At 39.9% G+C, this 17,531-nt stretch overlaps 1 protein-coding gene across 15 annotated transcripts in view; it reads left to right on the top strand.

Moving 5' to 3' along the window:
* The window catches only part of Mlip (muscular LMNA interacting protein), a 244,876-nt gene that overhangs the window by 101,640 nt on the left and 125,705 nt on the right, over positions 1-17,531 (top strand). For 14 of the 15 annotated variants that reach the window (XM_029481437.2, XM_029481430.2, XM_085844801.1 and 11 more), the window contains 2 exons: positions 4,986-5,141; positions 8,302-8,694. In XM_029481437.2, coding sequence (XP_029337297.1) covers positions 4,986-5,141; positions 8,302-8,694 — 549 coding nt within the window. The remainder of the gene's footprint in view (positions 1-4,985; positions 5,142-8,301; positions 8,695-17,531) is intronic. The other variant, XM_029481434.2, reaches the window with a different exon arrangement.

The following is a 17,531-nucleotide window of genomic DNA, read 5'->3' as shown; positions in this document are numbered from 1 at the left end:
CTTGAGTTTCATGCGTTTAGCAAATTGTATCTTATATCTTGGGTATCCTAAGTTTTGGGCTAATATCCACTTATCAGTGAATACATATTGTGTGAGTTCTTTTGTGATTGTGTTACTTCACTCAAGATGATGCCCTCCAGGTCCATCCATTTGGCTAGGAATTTCATAAATTCATTCTTTTTAATAGCTGAGTAGTACTCCATTGTGTAAATGTACCATAATTTCTGTATCCATTCCTCTGTTGAGGGACATCTGGGTTCTTTCCAGCTTCTGGCTATTATAAATAGGGCTGCTATGAACATAGGAGCATGTGTCCTTTTTACCGGTTGGGACATCTTCTGGATATATGCCCAGGAGAGGTATTGCTGGATCCTCCGGTAGTACTATGTCCAATTTTCTGAGGAACGACCAGACTGATTTCCAGAGTGGTTGTACAAGCTTGCAATCCCACCAACAATGGAGGAGTGTTCCTCTTTCTCCACATCCTCGCCAGCATCTGCTGTCACCTGAATTTTTGATCTTAGCCATTCTGACTGGTGTGAGATGGAATCTCAGGGTTGTTTTGATTTGCATTTCCCTGATGATTAAGGATGTTGAACATTTTTTCAGGTGCTTCTCTGCCATTCGGTATTCCTCAGGTGAGAATTCTTTGTTCAGTTCTGAGCTCCATTTTTTAATGGGGTTATTTGACTTTCTGGAGTCCACCTTCTTGAGTTCTTTATATATATTGGATACTAGTCCCTTATCTGATTTAGAAATGAACCCACACACCTACGGTCACTTGATCTTCGACAAGGGAGATAAAAACATCCAGTGGAAGAAAGACAGCATTTTCAACAAATGGTGCTGGCACAACTGGTTGTTAACATGTAGAAGAATGCGAATCGATCCATTCCTATCTCCTTGTACTAAGGTCAAGTCTAAGTGGATCAAGGAACTACACATAAAACCAGAGACACTGAAACTTATAGAGGAGAAAGTGGGGAAAAGCCTTGAAGATATGGGCACAGGGGAAAAATTCCTGAATAGAACAGTAATGGCTTGTGCTGTAAGATCGAGAATTGACAAGTGGGACCTCATGAAACTGCAAAGCTTCTGCAAGGCTAAAGACATCATCAATAAGACAAAAAAAAAAACACCAACAGATTGGGAAAGGATCTTCACCTATCCTAAATCACATAAGGTGTGAGTATTTCAATCATTGTTTGCTGGTTCCTTAATCTTATTGTGGATCAGCTGAGTGATTCTTCGTTTTCAGTTCTGAAGCCACTCTGAGTTTCAGGGTCACAGGACACCGTGGTTGTCAGGTTGGCTGAAAGCAGAGAGAGTAAGGTGAGGAGAATGACTCTTGAGAATCTCTACCTGAAGTTCTGGCTGGAACTGTGGGCTCTGACTCCAATTAGTCCCAGATTGGTACAGTAAGAGTCATGGAAGAACAAATGGCAAATGACAAAGAAGAGCCTGTTAAAGGGTGAAAGCTGAATAAGAAGGGTGTGGCATGTACTTTAAATGCCCTGAAGAATGAACATTGTATTCACATATGTGCACCAGTTACTAGAACATTATATCCCATGACAAATATTACTGAGTAGTTTAGATCTTTCAAGAACATGGGTGAAGTCTAACACAGGGCTGTCTAATTTTCTTCAGTTGATTCATGCTCACAAAGAATATCTCTAATCAATAACCTAATGTCCATGTTGCCAGTTCCAGAGACTCTCTGGACCTCACTCTCCGACTTTTTCATGTTTGTGCTACTGTGCTGACTCTTGGTCCTGCCATTTCTGCTATCTCTCCACACTGCATGTACAGAGATAGCCCTGTCATCTTTTACCTCCTATACACTTGCCCTTCATATGTTTAGTGACTTCTTAGATCATCTTCTCAAAGTCAAAGCCCAGACTCCATAGTCATTCAGAATTTCTATACTATTATTTTTTTTTGTTGGACTACCTCTTACTTTTCTAGAGTAAAATATGATCAAAACAGAGGAAATGCAGTTACTATGGAAGATTCAGATGCTTAGGTAGTTTTCTTTTTAACCCCTATGTATTAAAAACGGTGTCAAAATTAATGCATGGCATGAATCAGATGGGACCTTCCTTTCTATTCAAAATGATGACATCCATGCCACAAAATGGTTTCACAGAAGGCAAGGTCGGCCTGGTTTTCCTCTGGGCTGGCTAGACTGTTGTTCTCTCCAATTTACAACTGAGTGGCTCTTTCTCAGTGTTCTCAAGCATTTTTCAATTTCTCCATCTAATCCTGCATTTAAAAAAATTACATTATGTGTATATGTCCATGTGCATGTGTGCTCCGTGTATGTGTGAGCATAGGTACCTTGGAGTCTAGATGGGGTTGTTGGTTCCCATGGTGTTCCAGGCAGTTGTGAGCTAGGACTCTAACTCAGATCTCTGCAAAAGCAGTGTGTTCTTAGACACTAGACATCTCTCATCCCCTTTGTTTTTGAACTCTATCGTCAAACCAGTTTGAAATATTGGGTCTCTTATTTCAGTGAATGAACTCCCATTTCCTGTAGTTATTTAGTTAAAAGGTTTTATGCTTAGATAAAAGGTTTATATTTTTCTTGTCCATGGTCTTCTTTCTACAAAGCTTTATAGAAACTCTTCACTTATGGAAATACTATATATTTCACATATTTATTTATCAATACCCCTCTCTCCCCACTGGATTACACATTCATGACAGCAGAATTTTTTTCCATTGTTAAATTGCCAGTCCCTGAAGTTGATTAGACTTTGTTGAATCATTCAAAGGATAAGGCAATGTGCCCAAGTGAGTGCCAGCTGTAGCAGAGGCATTGAAGCAGGCTAATGGGCATGGAGGGAGACAGATGTGCTGGGATGAGCTGAGGGGTAAAGGAATGGGATTCAGGGCTCTGGAAACACAGGTTCTTTAACTCTGTTTATATATCCTCTTCTATTTGTGTTTAGTGTGTTGACTCTTTCCTCTTCACTATTATAGCCTTCCTCCTGGGGCCACAAAAGTACGCATTTAATGAAACTATTAAATTAATTAAGTATAAACGAGTAAGAAGGCACATCTGTAGGCATAACTTTTTTGCAACCTACTTTTAATAAGGGTTCAATCTCTCCTCTATCCAACTACCCAACAGAAGTAGTGGAAGAGAAAAGTTATTAAGATATGGGGGAAGTGGACCTAGTTCAGCAATAATTCTTTGGGGACAAGGTCCATCTTCTTTGGCAGCAGTTCAGTCCTGTAGCAAACACCAAATACTACTCAGCAGCTGCAAGCCTGTCCAGTAGGCAGGCAGATACGAGACACAAACACCAGCAGGTTTGAGGTGAGACTATCGAAGCAGCAAGCTATAGCAGGAACCCCACTAGCAGTTCTTGGGTAAGTTTCTCTCACTGTCAGAGTTATCACAAGTTGAGCTCAGTTATGCAAGGTGAGCCAATACACGCACATTGTTAGAGAAGAATATTGAGGCAGAGCAAATCAAACCAATGTTCAGTGCTCATCTCCGACTGTCTGTGGGATCATATTTATACCCCTTCATCAAAACATCCTTTCACCGGTGTCTGCTTCAGGAAAACATTCTTTCATTTGTGTCTGCTTCAGGAAAACATTATTTCATGTGTTTGCTTGAGCAAGACATTCTTTTATCTGTGTGCCCCAGCAAAACATCATTTGACATAACTGACACTAGAAGTTTCTGCATCACACATCCTTTAGAGAAGGTGCTGCTATTCCAACAGACATCTTTCACTTTCAGGTTCACATCTTAACATGAATACGATGCAATGATGCATGCTGGAATTTTCTTGCATGTCTGTTGTTCCTAAGTCAATATTCTGAGACTTTTGCCTTAGGGTTAAATGGATAGATGTCACATTTGAAGTAGACCAAGTTCTGTGGTTAGAATGTTCTCAAATACCCATGTAAGGAGTTACAGAGACAAAGTTTGGAGCTAAGATGAAAGGATGGACCATCCAGAGACTACCCCACCCAGGGATCCATCCCATAATCAGCCACCAAATCCAGACACTATTGCATATGCCAGCCAGATTTTCCTGAAGGGACCCTGATATAGCTGTCTCATGTGAGGCTATGCTAGTGCCTGGCAAATACAGAAGTGGATGCTCACAGTCATCTATAGGATGGAACACAGAGCCCCCAATGGAGGAGCTAGAGAAAGTACCCAAGGAGCTAAAGGGGTCTGCAACCCTATAGCTGGAACAACAATATGAACTAACCAGTACCCCCCAGAGCTCGTGTCTCTAGCTGCATATGTAGTAGAAGATGGCCTAGTCAGCCATCATTGGGAAGAGAGGCCCCTTGGTCTTGCAAACTTTATATGCCCCGGTACAGGGGAATGCCAGGGCTAAGAAGTGGGAGTGGGTGGGGAGGGGAAGAGGGAGGGGGGAGGGTATAGGGAACTTTCGGGATAGCATTTGAAATGTAAATAAAGAAATATCTAATAAGAAAAAAAAAGAATGTTCCCTCTTCACATCACAGGGACACGGTGAGCTTCAGCGAAATGGCTTTCCAGGCTGCAACTTTGTGCTATTCACCCACCCCCCCCAACACACACAGGACCTCTCTAGAACAGACTGATTCCCTTGATATAGTCATAGTCATTTTGTTTTCTGGCTGGTTGGTTGGCTTTTTTGAGACAGGGTTTCTCTGTGTAGCCTTGGCTATACTGGAGCTTGTTCTGTAGACCAGGCTGACCTTGAACTCACAGTAGCATGCCTGTCCTTGCCTCTGAGTTCTGGGACTAAAGGTGTGTGCCACCACTGCCTAGCCTGCTATGGTAGTTTTAAAGGGGGTTCTAATGTGCTATGGATATTTTTTATGTGAATTTTATTTGCATCAGTACAGGTCATCACATGACAGTAGGCAATTTATCAAAGTGAATGAGATAAATACGGAACATGGAGGATAAAGTCAAGACAAACCTACTTTATTAAAGACAGTCTACTTTATTACATATCTCATAGGTCTCTCCTGGAGATCCTGAAGCCAAACCTCTGATCTTCACATTTGTCCCCACTCTCAGAAGACTACCAACCCACATTCAGTTGGCTGACACTTCCAAATTCCTCGTTAAAATTCCCGAGGAATCAACTGATAAGAGTCCAGAAACTGTAAATAGGGTAGGATTATTTTTTTTTCTTTTAAAATTTCAAATGACATTCTGAAATTATCCATAATAATGACTTGGAAAAATGTATCAATGTGTATTTCTTCTGTGTAAAATAAGATGATTGTGAAATCTAAGAATGGCTAAAAATAGGATTGTGAGGGCTGAAGGTTTAGCTCTATAGTGGAGAATGAACTTAGCTTGAGCTCTGTAGGCTCCATTTCCAGGGCTGCCATCTGTATGCATATGAATGTATAATATGTATATATATACACACATATATATATATGTATATATGTATATATATATATATATAAATCTTAAATGACATCAGTTTCTCAAAGTGTATTTCATTATTCTCAACTCTTCTGAGTTGCTGTTTTGCCTCCTGGGACCTTCCCCAAAAGTATCTGAAAACAAAACAAAAACAAAACTGAAACCAAAAACATTAAAAACTTCAATTGACCCTGAAAGGAAACCCAAGAGAAACCAACAGGATGTGAGGATGCATTTGTATGTGGTGAATAAATAATCCATATTGGGACAGTTCTGGGAACATTGGCATGCTGTATTTTGTTGTCAGGACTTTTATTTCTTTGTATGTTTGATAGAAAACCCTTATCTATACTCATACAACTGTTCTAATGTATTTTAAAGTATTAAAAAGAAAAAAATATTACACAGTAAAATGATTGGAGAAAAATAAAAAGAGTGTGAGACTTGACAAAGTAAAAGATAATCATATTCCTAGCATATGTCCTAGACAAAGTTATACTTATATTAAGTACATGATTCAATTGAAATGTTACTGTTTGACTATTAGTGTAATAAAGTACACTGTAAGGCTGTCTATCTACCTGTGTGTGTAATAGGACAGTACTAGAAATGAAAGGGAACAAGTATAGGGTCTTGGGAAAAGGGAAGAAAGTGAAAGGGGAGCATTAGGGGAGTGAGGGGGGGAAAGCATGATTCTCGAGTGGTGAATTAGCAAGTTAGGGGGGAAAACATGATTCTCGAGTGGTGAATATTGTCAAAACCAAAATACTCATATATGAAAATGTCATAGTAAAACACATTGCATTGCACGTTTAATATGCATTAATCAATATTAAAAAAGTTAATTTTGGAGCAAATGTTGTCTCTTTAAGACATATTCTAATATTGTTTTATTTGTTATTTTAAAGAGTACGAGATAGAAAACTTCCTGTTTTGTTATTATTCAGTTAAGTGGAGGGGTTGGGCTAATACGGTTTACCTTGTATATATGGAAAATTCTTATCTAAAATGTAGCAAGATTTTCATGGTGCTAGAATTGCCGTGTATTTCAAAGACTAAGGAAGTCAAGTCATTTCATGGCAGTCTTAAATACATAGAGGTCTCCTGGGATGTTCCTTTTTAATAGTGTCCCATTCCATGCAATGTAGTAATAGGTTCTTTTTTTATTAGTCCTGTGAGCAGGGTGAAACACTGTAGCTCTATGATTCAGTCTTGGCAGCAGACGCTAAAGCTTCCCAGACTGATAATATTCATCTGTGGATTCCATATAAATTATATACCTAATACTCAAAGGTTTAGATTTCTATTGAATCATGTACTTATTATAATTATGATTTGGTCAATGACACACACACATATAGATAGATACAGAGATAAAGATAGATATATATCACCAAATATCTAAAAGTTTAAGATTTTTCTTCCTAGTTTTTAAACCATTTGGTATTAAAAAGAGGTCATTCTTCATTTATATATTCAACAACTTTGCGACATATATTCCAATGAATAATAACAACTCACAGGACTTACTAATTATTGAGAAGACCTAAAAGCAAAGACAGAAAGAGTGTGTGGTAAAACCCGAGGTAGTGATAAATGCTGTGAAATAGGTCAGAGTAAAAGAATAGAGAAAAACACTGAAAGTCACTACAGACAAGTCCACCTGTGTCATTTAGATGGCATCAGTATTGGGAGCAGCTACACAGTGTGGGGTGGGAATAGAAATTACCTCTTCAATTCAGTTGTATTTAATCAACTTTTGACTTCTTTCCTTATACACGTAATGTGTAATGCATACATGTATATACCATAGTTGAACTTGTTAGTATTACTGACTTAGCTTTTTTAAACTAATTTGAGCATTATAGAAAAGTTGCCTTAAAGAAAGAACAATCAGAATAGTGATTAAAATAAAGAAATTGGCATTGAAATTTTCAAGTAACATCTGCCTGTGGCTGTTATTTAAAAAAAAAAGATATTTGATAGCTTGGTATAAACATGAATAACGTTGTTGAAAAAAACCTTTACATTACATTTGTTTATCTTTTTATACACTGGTGCATATGTCTTGTTCACATTGACATGAGTGGAGGCCAGTGGTAGACTCTGGGTGTCTTCTCCAATTGCTTTTCGACCACATCATTTGATACAGGGTCTCAAACTCACTGAGCCTGGAACTCACCATTCTGGCTAGAGTGGTTCACTGGCTGCTTAGCAAGCCCTTGAGCCACAGTGTTGGGGTTATAGACATGTGTAAGTCATTTGACTTTTTCTTTTGTGGGTGCTAGGGACCTGAGGTCAACTCTATGTGCTCCTAAAGCAATGAATCCACTTACACATCTCTCCTGTTAATCTTAAGTAAAGAAAAAACAAAACATCCAATTCATGAGCTCCTTCCAGTTAGCTTAGATCCCTTTATTCTGATAATTGATCTTTCCTTTGAAAAGTTTAGAAATTTATTTTATTTTGGTATCTTTCAATAGCATTTTCTCCCCTCAACACCATTAGTAAAGGCTATGCTGGTTGTTTGATAATTAAGTGAAGCCTTTCCACTCCACATGGCCGCTGTTTCATAAATATCTCCACTGATCCCCTTTGTTGTCCCATCCATCCCAGTTCTATTCCTCACTCCCTTTCTCATGATTTACTGGGAAGCAGTAAGTGTCACTTGTTGATGTGAAGTCTGGACTCGAAGGCTTTTGCACTTAGGGCAATGCAAACAGGCAAGGGTGTCAGAGGAACACCCTGTTTCGGTCTATTTCTCTCAGGTGAGCCTGGTGTTTAATGTAGTAAAAACCTTCCAATGAGAAGGTTAAACATCTTTAGCATATTCTAACAAAAAGTTGCATTTGTCACCCCTGCGTCAACAGTTTTTTATCTTTCCACATCTGTTGCAGTTTGAGTACAGTGATCATATGACCTTCAGCTGTGAGAGCAAACAAGAGCAGGACCAGAGGATACTGGATTATTCTTCAGAGGTCAGTGGGAGGAATTCACAACAAAAGGAATTCAATACAAAGGAACCTCAAGGAATGCAGAAAGGTGATCTCTTCAAAGCAGAATATGTTTTTATTGTGGATTCTGATGGGGAAGATGAAGCTACATGCAGACAAGGTGAACAAGGCCCCCCAGGGGGACCAGGCAACATAGCTACTCGGCCCAAGTCTCTGGCTATTTCTTCTAGTCTGGCTTCTGACGTGGTGCGTCCCAAAGTAAGAGGGGCTGATCTCAAGACCTCATCACATCCTGAAATTCCTCATGGGATAGCCCCTCAGCAAAAGCATGGGCAGGTAAGTTTCATCTGAGTGTTGCTTGCATTATCTTTTGTTCTGGGTGTCTGCAAACATCTTCCTTTTTAAAGGACATATGACTCTCAAAGAAAACTATATTAAAACTCTCAAGGCTCAAGATCACGACTATCACACTGTAAATAAGCATCAGGAAGTTGATGAGACAAAAACTAATATGGTGAATCAACTGGACAGACAATGTAAATTTGGGGAAAGATTGTCCTTTCCCTGTGAACAATTCTTGGAGAAGGTTGACATTATAGAAGGTGTGTGGAGGGATGGGTGCATAAAGAAGCATACTTCAAACAAGATATCCAAGAAGAAGCATTCAATGTATCTGGGGTAAACAGGGTACTTTTTTTAACAAATAAGGGAGTAATAAAAGGATAGGCCAGGAAATAAGCATATAAGGAATATAATTTTCCTACGTTTATCTTAGAGAACACACTTGTCTATTATGGTTTCCCAATACTGTCAGAACTGACTTCAGTGAGTCGGGGGAGGATATCCCACTCTGAAATTTATCAGTGAGATAGAAACTTCCTCTAAGGTGGAGAGCCAATGGTGTGGTTGGAGAAGCCCACTCTGTGATGGCAAAAGAGTTAGGGAAAGAACTTGAAGGAAGTCATGGGAAAATGCTGTTGTTGACTGGCCACTGAAAGTAACTGAAATGCCAGGGTTCTCTGCAATGCAAGGTGTGGTTAGAAGGTATGGTTAGAGGTTGGCTTTGAAGGTGGTACATAGAGAGGCCTCACTGCTTATCAGTAGAGAGTAAGCGGGATCTGGGGCAATCTGCTTAGGTCCTATCTAGCCAAGCTCCTATATGCATTATAAAGTAGCTTGAAGGACATTTTCATCGGTGAATTGGTCATTTTTGTGATATTAGGATTTAGCAAGACGGTAGAGTAGGTCTTCTACACTTGTTTCTCATGTCTGTTCTCACAGCCTTCCCTGGTTCACGATGCGATGCTGTAATTTTCATTACTCTCAAGAACCAAGAGTACTCCACTGCTTTGAGTAATGGAAGATAATCACTGGGGCACAACTATTGTGGACCTAAGTCTAAGACATAACTTTCTTCTTCCTCTTTTTCATTCTTTAAAAGCTTTTGTTGGTATGGGTGTTTGTCTGAATGCATGTCTGTGTACTATGCCAGTTGCTCATGGAAGCTAGAGAAAGCTTCCGATCCTCTGGAACTGGAGTCTCAGATGCTTGTGAGCTGCAATGTGGAGGCTATGAATTGAACTCAGGTTCTCTAGAGGAGCACCTGGTCCTGTTAACCACTGAGCTGCCATCTCTCCAGCTCCTAAAATATTTATTTTTTTGAAAAGTATTCAAAGCTAGGTACTGGAACAAAGTGTGATAGTAATATAACTCAGGGTGTTCTCAAAAGGCTGTACCACCTAGGACATTGCTTTCTTGACTCAAGAAAAATGATAGACGAGAAAAATTGGAGGCACAAAATTCTGGTACTACCGGAGGATCCTGCAATACCTCTCCTGGGCATATATCCAGAAGATGTTCCAAATTGTAAGAAAGAAACATGCTCCACTATGTTCATAGCAGCCTTATTTATAATAGCCAGAAGCTGGAAAGAACCCAGATGCCCCTCAACAGAGGGATGGATACAAAAACTGTGGTACATTTACACAATGGAGTACTACTCAGCTATTTAAAAGAATGAATTTATGAAGTTCCTAGGCAAATGGTTGGACCTGGAGGGCATTATCCTGAGTGAGGTAACCCAATCACAAAAGAACTCAAATGATATGTACTCACTGATAAGTGGATATTAGCCCAGAAACTTGGAATACCCAAGATATAAGTTACAATTTGCAAAAACACATGATACTCAAGAAGAACGAAGACCAAAGTGTGGACACATTGCCCCTTCTTAGAATTGGGAACAAAACACCCATGGAAGGAGTTACAGAGACAAAGTTTGGAGCTGAGACAAAAGGATGGACCATCTAGAGACTGCCATATCTGGGGATCCATCCCATAATTAGCCTTCAAACGCTGACACCATTGCATACACTAGCAAGATTTTGCTGATAGGAACTTGATATAGCTGTCTCTAGTGAGACTACGCCGGGGCCTAGCAAACACATAAGTGGATGCTCACAGTCAGTTATTGGATGGATCACAGGGCCCCCAAAGGAGGAGCTAGAGAAAGTACCCAAGGAGCTAAAGGGATCTGCAACCCTATAGGTGGAACAACATTATGAACTAACCAGTACCCTGGAACTCTTGACTCTAGTTGCATATGTATCAAAAGATGGCCTAGTCAGCCATCACTGGAAAGAGAGGCCCATTGGACTTGCAAACTTTATATGCCCCAGTACAGGGGAACACCAGGGCCAAAAAAGTGGGAGTGGGTGGGTAGGGGAGTGGGGGGGGAGGGTATGGGGGACTTTTGGGATAGCATTGGAAATGTAAATGAGGAAAATACCTAATTAAAAAAAAGGAAAAAAAAGAATTCTAAAAAAAAAAAATTCTGGTGTCAGAGAAGACTGTTTTTAGTATTACTTAGATAAGGATATGTAGCATGCTTACAATAACTGCTAATATAAATATTCTTATGAAGAAATTTGGAGATTTTCTTTCTCCTTTTTCTGTTAATCGATTTATTTCATTGAACTATCCATTTATTTTGCTTTTGTGTCGTCACATATAGAGGCATCAAAGTAAGATGTGTTCATACTTTGGAATTTGTTTTTCCTAAAAGCTAGATGAAGTTTGTAATTAAAATACAAAACAAGATCAATAAAATGGCTACTTCAAGCCCATTAAGCTGAAAACTAGGAGATTATGTGATGACCTTAGTGGGAAGAGTGGGAATAGGGCATCAGGGGCAGAACTAGAGCTGAACATGGATGGAAAGGGAGGGCAGGGAAATCTGATGTAGGAGGCACAGACATAGGAAGGCAGACATGAGGCAGGGACCTTACTTTCCAATCCTCTGAGAAATCACTTGAAATCACAATTCCTTTCTTCATTTTTAAAATGAAGTGAGAATATCAACTTTGGATCTGGAAAAGAATGCTCAGCTGAGAGAGAGAGAGAGAGAGAGAGAGAGAGAGAGAGAGAGAGAGAGAGAGAGAGAGAGAGCGCGAGCGAGCTTGGAACTATGGAATTGTGTCTAGGATAAGCTATTGGTACATGGTTTTCTCTATTTAAGAAGGCTGGGATGAGCAGGGCGTGGTGGTGGCGCACACCTTTAATCCCAGCACTTGGGAGGCAGAGGCAGGCAGATTTCTGAGTTTGAGGCCACCCTGATCTACAAAGTGAGTTCCAGGTTAGCCAGGGCTATACAGAGAAAACCTGTCTCAACAAACCAAATTAAAAAAAAAAAAAAAGAAGGCTGGGATGGCAACATGATTGGGGACACATAATAAGAGGCATAAAGAACAAGAGGCTTTATACATTTGTTCACTTACAGCTTGTATATGAGAGCTGGAGAGATGATGTGGACAAGAAGATCAAGAGAATAGGCTAAAATAAACACAAGATGTTATTCTATAAAATTCTAGTTAATTTAGACATTGCTGCCTGTATTTATTAGATCCAAAAAATGTGCAATATAGTAGTACCTTGGTCAATGATAGATGAATATGCAATTGTGGTCCTAATCAAATTTGGAGTGCTACTGTGGAGGTCTTGGTTCTATCTGTGCTTTCTATAATGTTTGCACAATGATGAAAACAGGTAATGATGTATTTCTTAGAATGTGTGCCAATCAAAAGTGCCAGTAAGCACTTGTATGTCAAAAATTTTAATATTCCGCCAACTCCAGTTTTTTCTAGGAGCACCTTATTCACACCAGCACATTGGGTCACAGTAGCTTTGTATATCTGATCCCATTAGAATGGAGTATTGACAAAGATTTTCCTCCCTTCTGGTCCCTACCAAGGAACACAGTACCTGAACTAGTGAGAGTGCTTAGAATTTATCACATGAATGATAAAACAAATAGTCCTAGGAAATATATACAGAAAAGGCACCATCATACTAAAACTGTTAGTGAATATTCACAGCTGAACGGGAACCATAAAAGAGCACAGAAGATAGCTCTGGGCCACTGTGACATAGCTAGTGATGTTGCTGATATTTGATTCCTAAAACAAACTGTCCTCAGCTTACAGCTGGAGGATTTAGATGCTGAATATCTTCAGATAGGTTGGAGTATTTAACTTCTTGTTGGATTGTGCTAACTTCTGGAAGGACCATCTTGGGGCCCACCAACTAGCTTTTGCAATACGGCATGGTTATATAAAAAAGCTAGGAAGCAATATGTTCAAGGTTCCACCTGGAAGACTCCAACTATAAGCAAAACAAAACCCACAAAAGTGATCCGACCTTGCATGGTAGGTGACAGGTGATGAAAAGTCTTAATCCAGGAGGTGGGCTCTCATGGTGGGGTGCTAAACATTTATAGATGTTTGTCTTTATAGTTGATAGAAAGAAATACAGTTTTATTCATTTCAACCACTTTTCTCAAGTGATTGCTCTTTCTTCCACCACCTTGCTGCTTGTGCTTGCTCCTTTAGCATATTATCTCCTCTCCCTCTCCCTCCCCCTCCCCTTCTCCCTCTCCCTCTCCCTCTCCCTCCCCCTCCCCCTCCCCCCTTCTTCTATGACAAGTAAGAGCAGACATAATGTAAGAGAACTTTTCTGAGTTAGTGGGAGATTACAGGCTCTGTCAAATGCTGGCAAAATCTCTATTATTCACGAGTAGTGGTTATTTCCTCTCGTGGCTCAGTCTGTACTAGCAGTCATGTTCAATGGGACTGTTTATGGGAAACTCAGTTTGAATGAACATTCCAGTAGGAAATGCTATAGGCTTTTTAGAGGATGGGCTCCTGATTTGTTGGTGCTAGACATGATTTTTGTCTGTGTCTGGGAGGCAAAGAATACATCAGACATTAATGTCCAGAGCCTAGAGCAAAATAAGTTGAAAAATCACAGTCTGGTATGAGCTCAGACTCCACTAAGGAGCAGAAGCAAGATCTAGCACAATAACTCTCCAAGCAGTTGTTTCTGTAGAACAAAAGTCCACAACTTGTGGGTTAGGACCCCTCTGACAAACCTTTATCTCCAAATATATTTACATCACAATTTGTAACAGTAGCAAAATTACAGTTATGACATAGCAATGAAGATAATTTTATGTCTGCGGGTCACCACAACCTGAGGTATGTTAAAGGGTCGCAGCATAAGGAAGGTTAAGAACTACTGCTGCAGAAGATTTGCTATTTTACTACTGGCCAAGAATAGGTTTTAGAAAAAGGACTCAGTAAAAAACAGAATATTGTCATTTTTCACCCCCACCACAGTCATACCTGTTAAAATTTGTTAAAATTTGAAGAGATAATCTCTCTTTTTATTTTACTTAGGATGGGAGAGTTAGTTAACCTATAAAAAGGATGAATACATAAATCATGGGGTACAGTTGATGAAGTGAAATACAGAGAAGGCCAGTGCTCCTGTGACTTAGAGTATGCATGAGAATTCAGCTTTTAAAAGAAATTAGGGAAACAACACCCTTCTCAATAGACACAAATAATATAAAATACCTTGACGTAACTCTAACTAAGGAAGTGAAAGATCTGTATGATAAGAACTTCAAGTCTCTGAAGAAAGAAATTAAAGATCTCAGAAGATGGAAAGATCTCCCATGCTCATGGATTGGCAGGATCAATATAGTAAAAATGGCTATCATGCCAAAAGCAATCTACAGATTCAATGCAATCCCCATCAAAATTCCAACTCAATTCTTCAACGAATTAGAAAGAGCAATCTGCAAATTCATCTGGAATAACAAAAAACCTAGGATAGCAAAAACTCTTCTCAAGGATAAAAGAACCTCTGGTGGAATCACTATGCCTGACCTAAAGCTGTACTACAGAGCAATTGTGATAAAAACTGCATGGTACTGGTATAGCAACAGACAAGTAGACCAATGAAATAGAATTGAAGACCCAGAAATGAACCCACACACCTATGGTCACTTGATCTTTGACAAGGAAGCAAAAACCATTCAGTGGAAAAAAGACAGCATTTTCAACAAATGGTGCTGGCACAACTGGTGGTTATCATGTAGAAGAATGCGAATTGATCCATTCCTATCTCCTTGTACTAAGGTCAAATCTAAGTGGATCAAGGAACTCCACATAAAAGCAGAGACACTGAAACTTATAGAGGAGAAAGTAGGGAAAAGCCTCGAAGATATGCGTACAGGGGAAAAATTCTTGAATAGAACAGCAATGGCTTGTGCTGTAAGATAAGAATCGACAAATGGGACCTCACAAAATTGCAAAGCTTCTGTAAGGCAAAAGACATGGTCAATAAGACAAAAAGGCCACCAACACATTGGGAAAGGATCTTTACCTATCCTAAATCAGATAGGGGACTAATAGCCAATATATATAAAGAACTCAAGGTGGACTCCAGAAAATCAAATAACCCATTAAAAATGATGGGCAGCTCACTATCAGACAAACACCAGTGTGCTTGATCTGGGTCTAGCAAATCGTGTGCATTTGAATCAAATTGGGATGTAACTCCACTGAATCACGGTTGACTCTCTGGTTGAAATCATAACTGGCATTTGTATTTATTTTCTTGTAGCCATATTAAAACCAGTACTTTCCAGGATATTTGTCAAGATGAAGAGCCAGTTTTAATATTTTGATTTAGTGACACTACTGGCATCTACAGGACAGGGGTTGAGGTGCCCCTACACCCAACCACTCTACACTGAATAGATGGATCCTCCATCAAAGAATTGTCTTTCTTTTAATGTCATTAGTTACCAAGGTTGCATAATTAGCAACCTTGTAGTAGCCTGTAGCACAGTGGGATCTTCATATCTTCTGTCCAGGTACTGTGTTTGTAAGTCTTTGGACATTAAAAATGAGTGGCTTTCATATCCTGACTATTAAAAGTCATTTAAAAGAAGATTTATTCTTTTGCATTGTACATGTTTGAGTGTTTGACCTGTGTGCATGTAAATGTACTGCATGCATTCCTGGAGCTCAGAGAACAGAAGAAGGCATTGGATGCCTGTGTACTGGAGTTGTGGATAGTGTAAGCTGCCATGTGGATGCTAGGAACCAAACTGGGATCCTCTGCAAGAGCCAGTGCTCTTATCTGATGAGCCATCTCTCCAGCCACAATTTTTATACTTTGAAGAAGCAATAAAAGTCTCTTCAAAAGGAAAAAAAATGGGGCTCAGAGCTAAACAAAGAATTCTCACCTGAGGAATACAGAATGGCTGAGAAGCACCTGAAAAAATGTTCAGCATCCTTAATCATCAGGGAAATGTAAATCAAAACAACCCTGAGATTCCACCTCACACCAGTCAGAATGGCTAAGATCAAAAATTCAGGTGACAGCAGATGCTGGTGAGGATGTGGAGAAAGAGGAACACTCCTCCATTGTTGGTGGGATTGCAAGCTTGTACAAGCACTCTGGAAATCAGTCTGGCGGTTTCTCAGAAAATTGGACATAGTACTACTGGAAGATCCTGCAATACCTCTCCTGGGCATATATCCAGAAGATGTTCCAACCAGTAAGAAGGACACATGCTCCACTATGTTCATAGCAGCCTTATTTATAATAGCTAGAAGTTGGAAAGAATCCAGATGCCCCTCAACAGAGGAATGGATACAGAAAATGTGGTACATTTACACAATGGAGTACTACTCAGCTATTACAAGAATGAATTTATGAAATTCCTAGGCAAATGGATGGACCTGGAGGGCATCATCCTGAGTGAGGTAACCCAATCACAAAAGAACTCACACAATATGTACTCACTGATAAGTGGATATTAGCCCAGAAATTTAGAATACTCAAAATATAAGATACAATTTGCTAAACACATGAAACTCAAGAACAAAGACCAAAGTGTGGACACATTGCCCCTTCTTAGAATTGGGAACAAAACACCCATGGAAGGAGTTACAGAGACACAGTTTGGTGCTGAGACGAAAGGATGGACCATCTAGAGACTGCCATATCTGGGGATCCATCCCATAATCAGCCTCCAAACACTGACACCATTGTATATACTAGCAAGATTTTGCTGAAAGGACCCAGATATAGCTGTCTCTTGTGAGACTATGCTGGGGCCTAGCAAACACAGACGTGGATGTCCACAGTCAGCTATTGGATAGATCACAGGGCCCCCAATGGAGGAGCTAGAGAAAATACCCAAGGAGCTAAAGGGATCTGCAACCCTATAGGGAACAACAATATGAACTAACCAGTTACCCCCCCCCCCCCGCCCCCGGAGCTCGTGTCTCTAGTTGCATATGTATCAAAAGATGGCCTAGCCGGCCATCAGTGGAAAGAGAGGCCCATTGGTCGTGCAAACTTTATTTGCTTCAGTACAGGGAACACCAGCAATGCCAGGGCCAAGAAGTGGGAGTCGATGGATGGGGGAGTGGGTGGGGGAGCAGGTGGGGAACTTTTGGGATAGCATTCGAAATGTAAATGAAATAAATACCTAATAAAATAATAATAATAATAATAATAAAGGTGGTGAATTAAGGGTTGGAGGAGAATATTAACATTGGAACAGTTTCAGCGAGGAAATGGAGAGAAGCCACATTCTCAAACAAACATACAAGCAAACACAGCCAAAGCATATAAAGTCCAGCTGAAATGAAAGAACCCCTGGTGCCCTGTCGTGTTCCCAAATGCTGCTTGAGAAAGGGACCCAGTCTCCACCTGTGCAGATCTTTTGCATTTTCACCTTGTGCTGCTTTACAGGGCATGGTTGTAAATCAAGTGCAGTGGTGACAGTTTTTCTTTCAGAGCAGCTTTGGGTA

Source organism: Mus caroli, unplaced genomic scaffold (assembly GCF_978045245.1).
Source record: "Mus caroli unplaced genomic scaffold, Mus_caroli_1 scaffold_11, whole genome shotgun sequence".
Taxonomy (NCBI): domain Eukaryota; kingdom Metazoa; phylum Chordata; class Mammalia; order Rodentia; family Muridae; genus Mus; species Mus caroli.
Note: the sequence above shows the minus strand (reverse complement) of the source record. Positions and strands in the feature narration are given on the sequence as shown.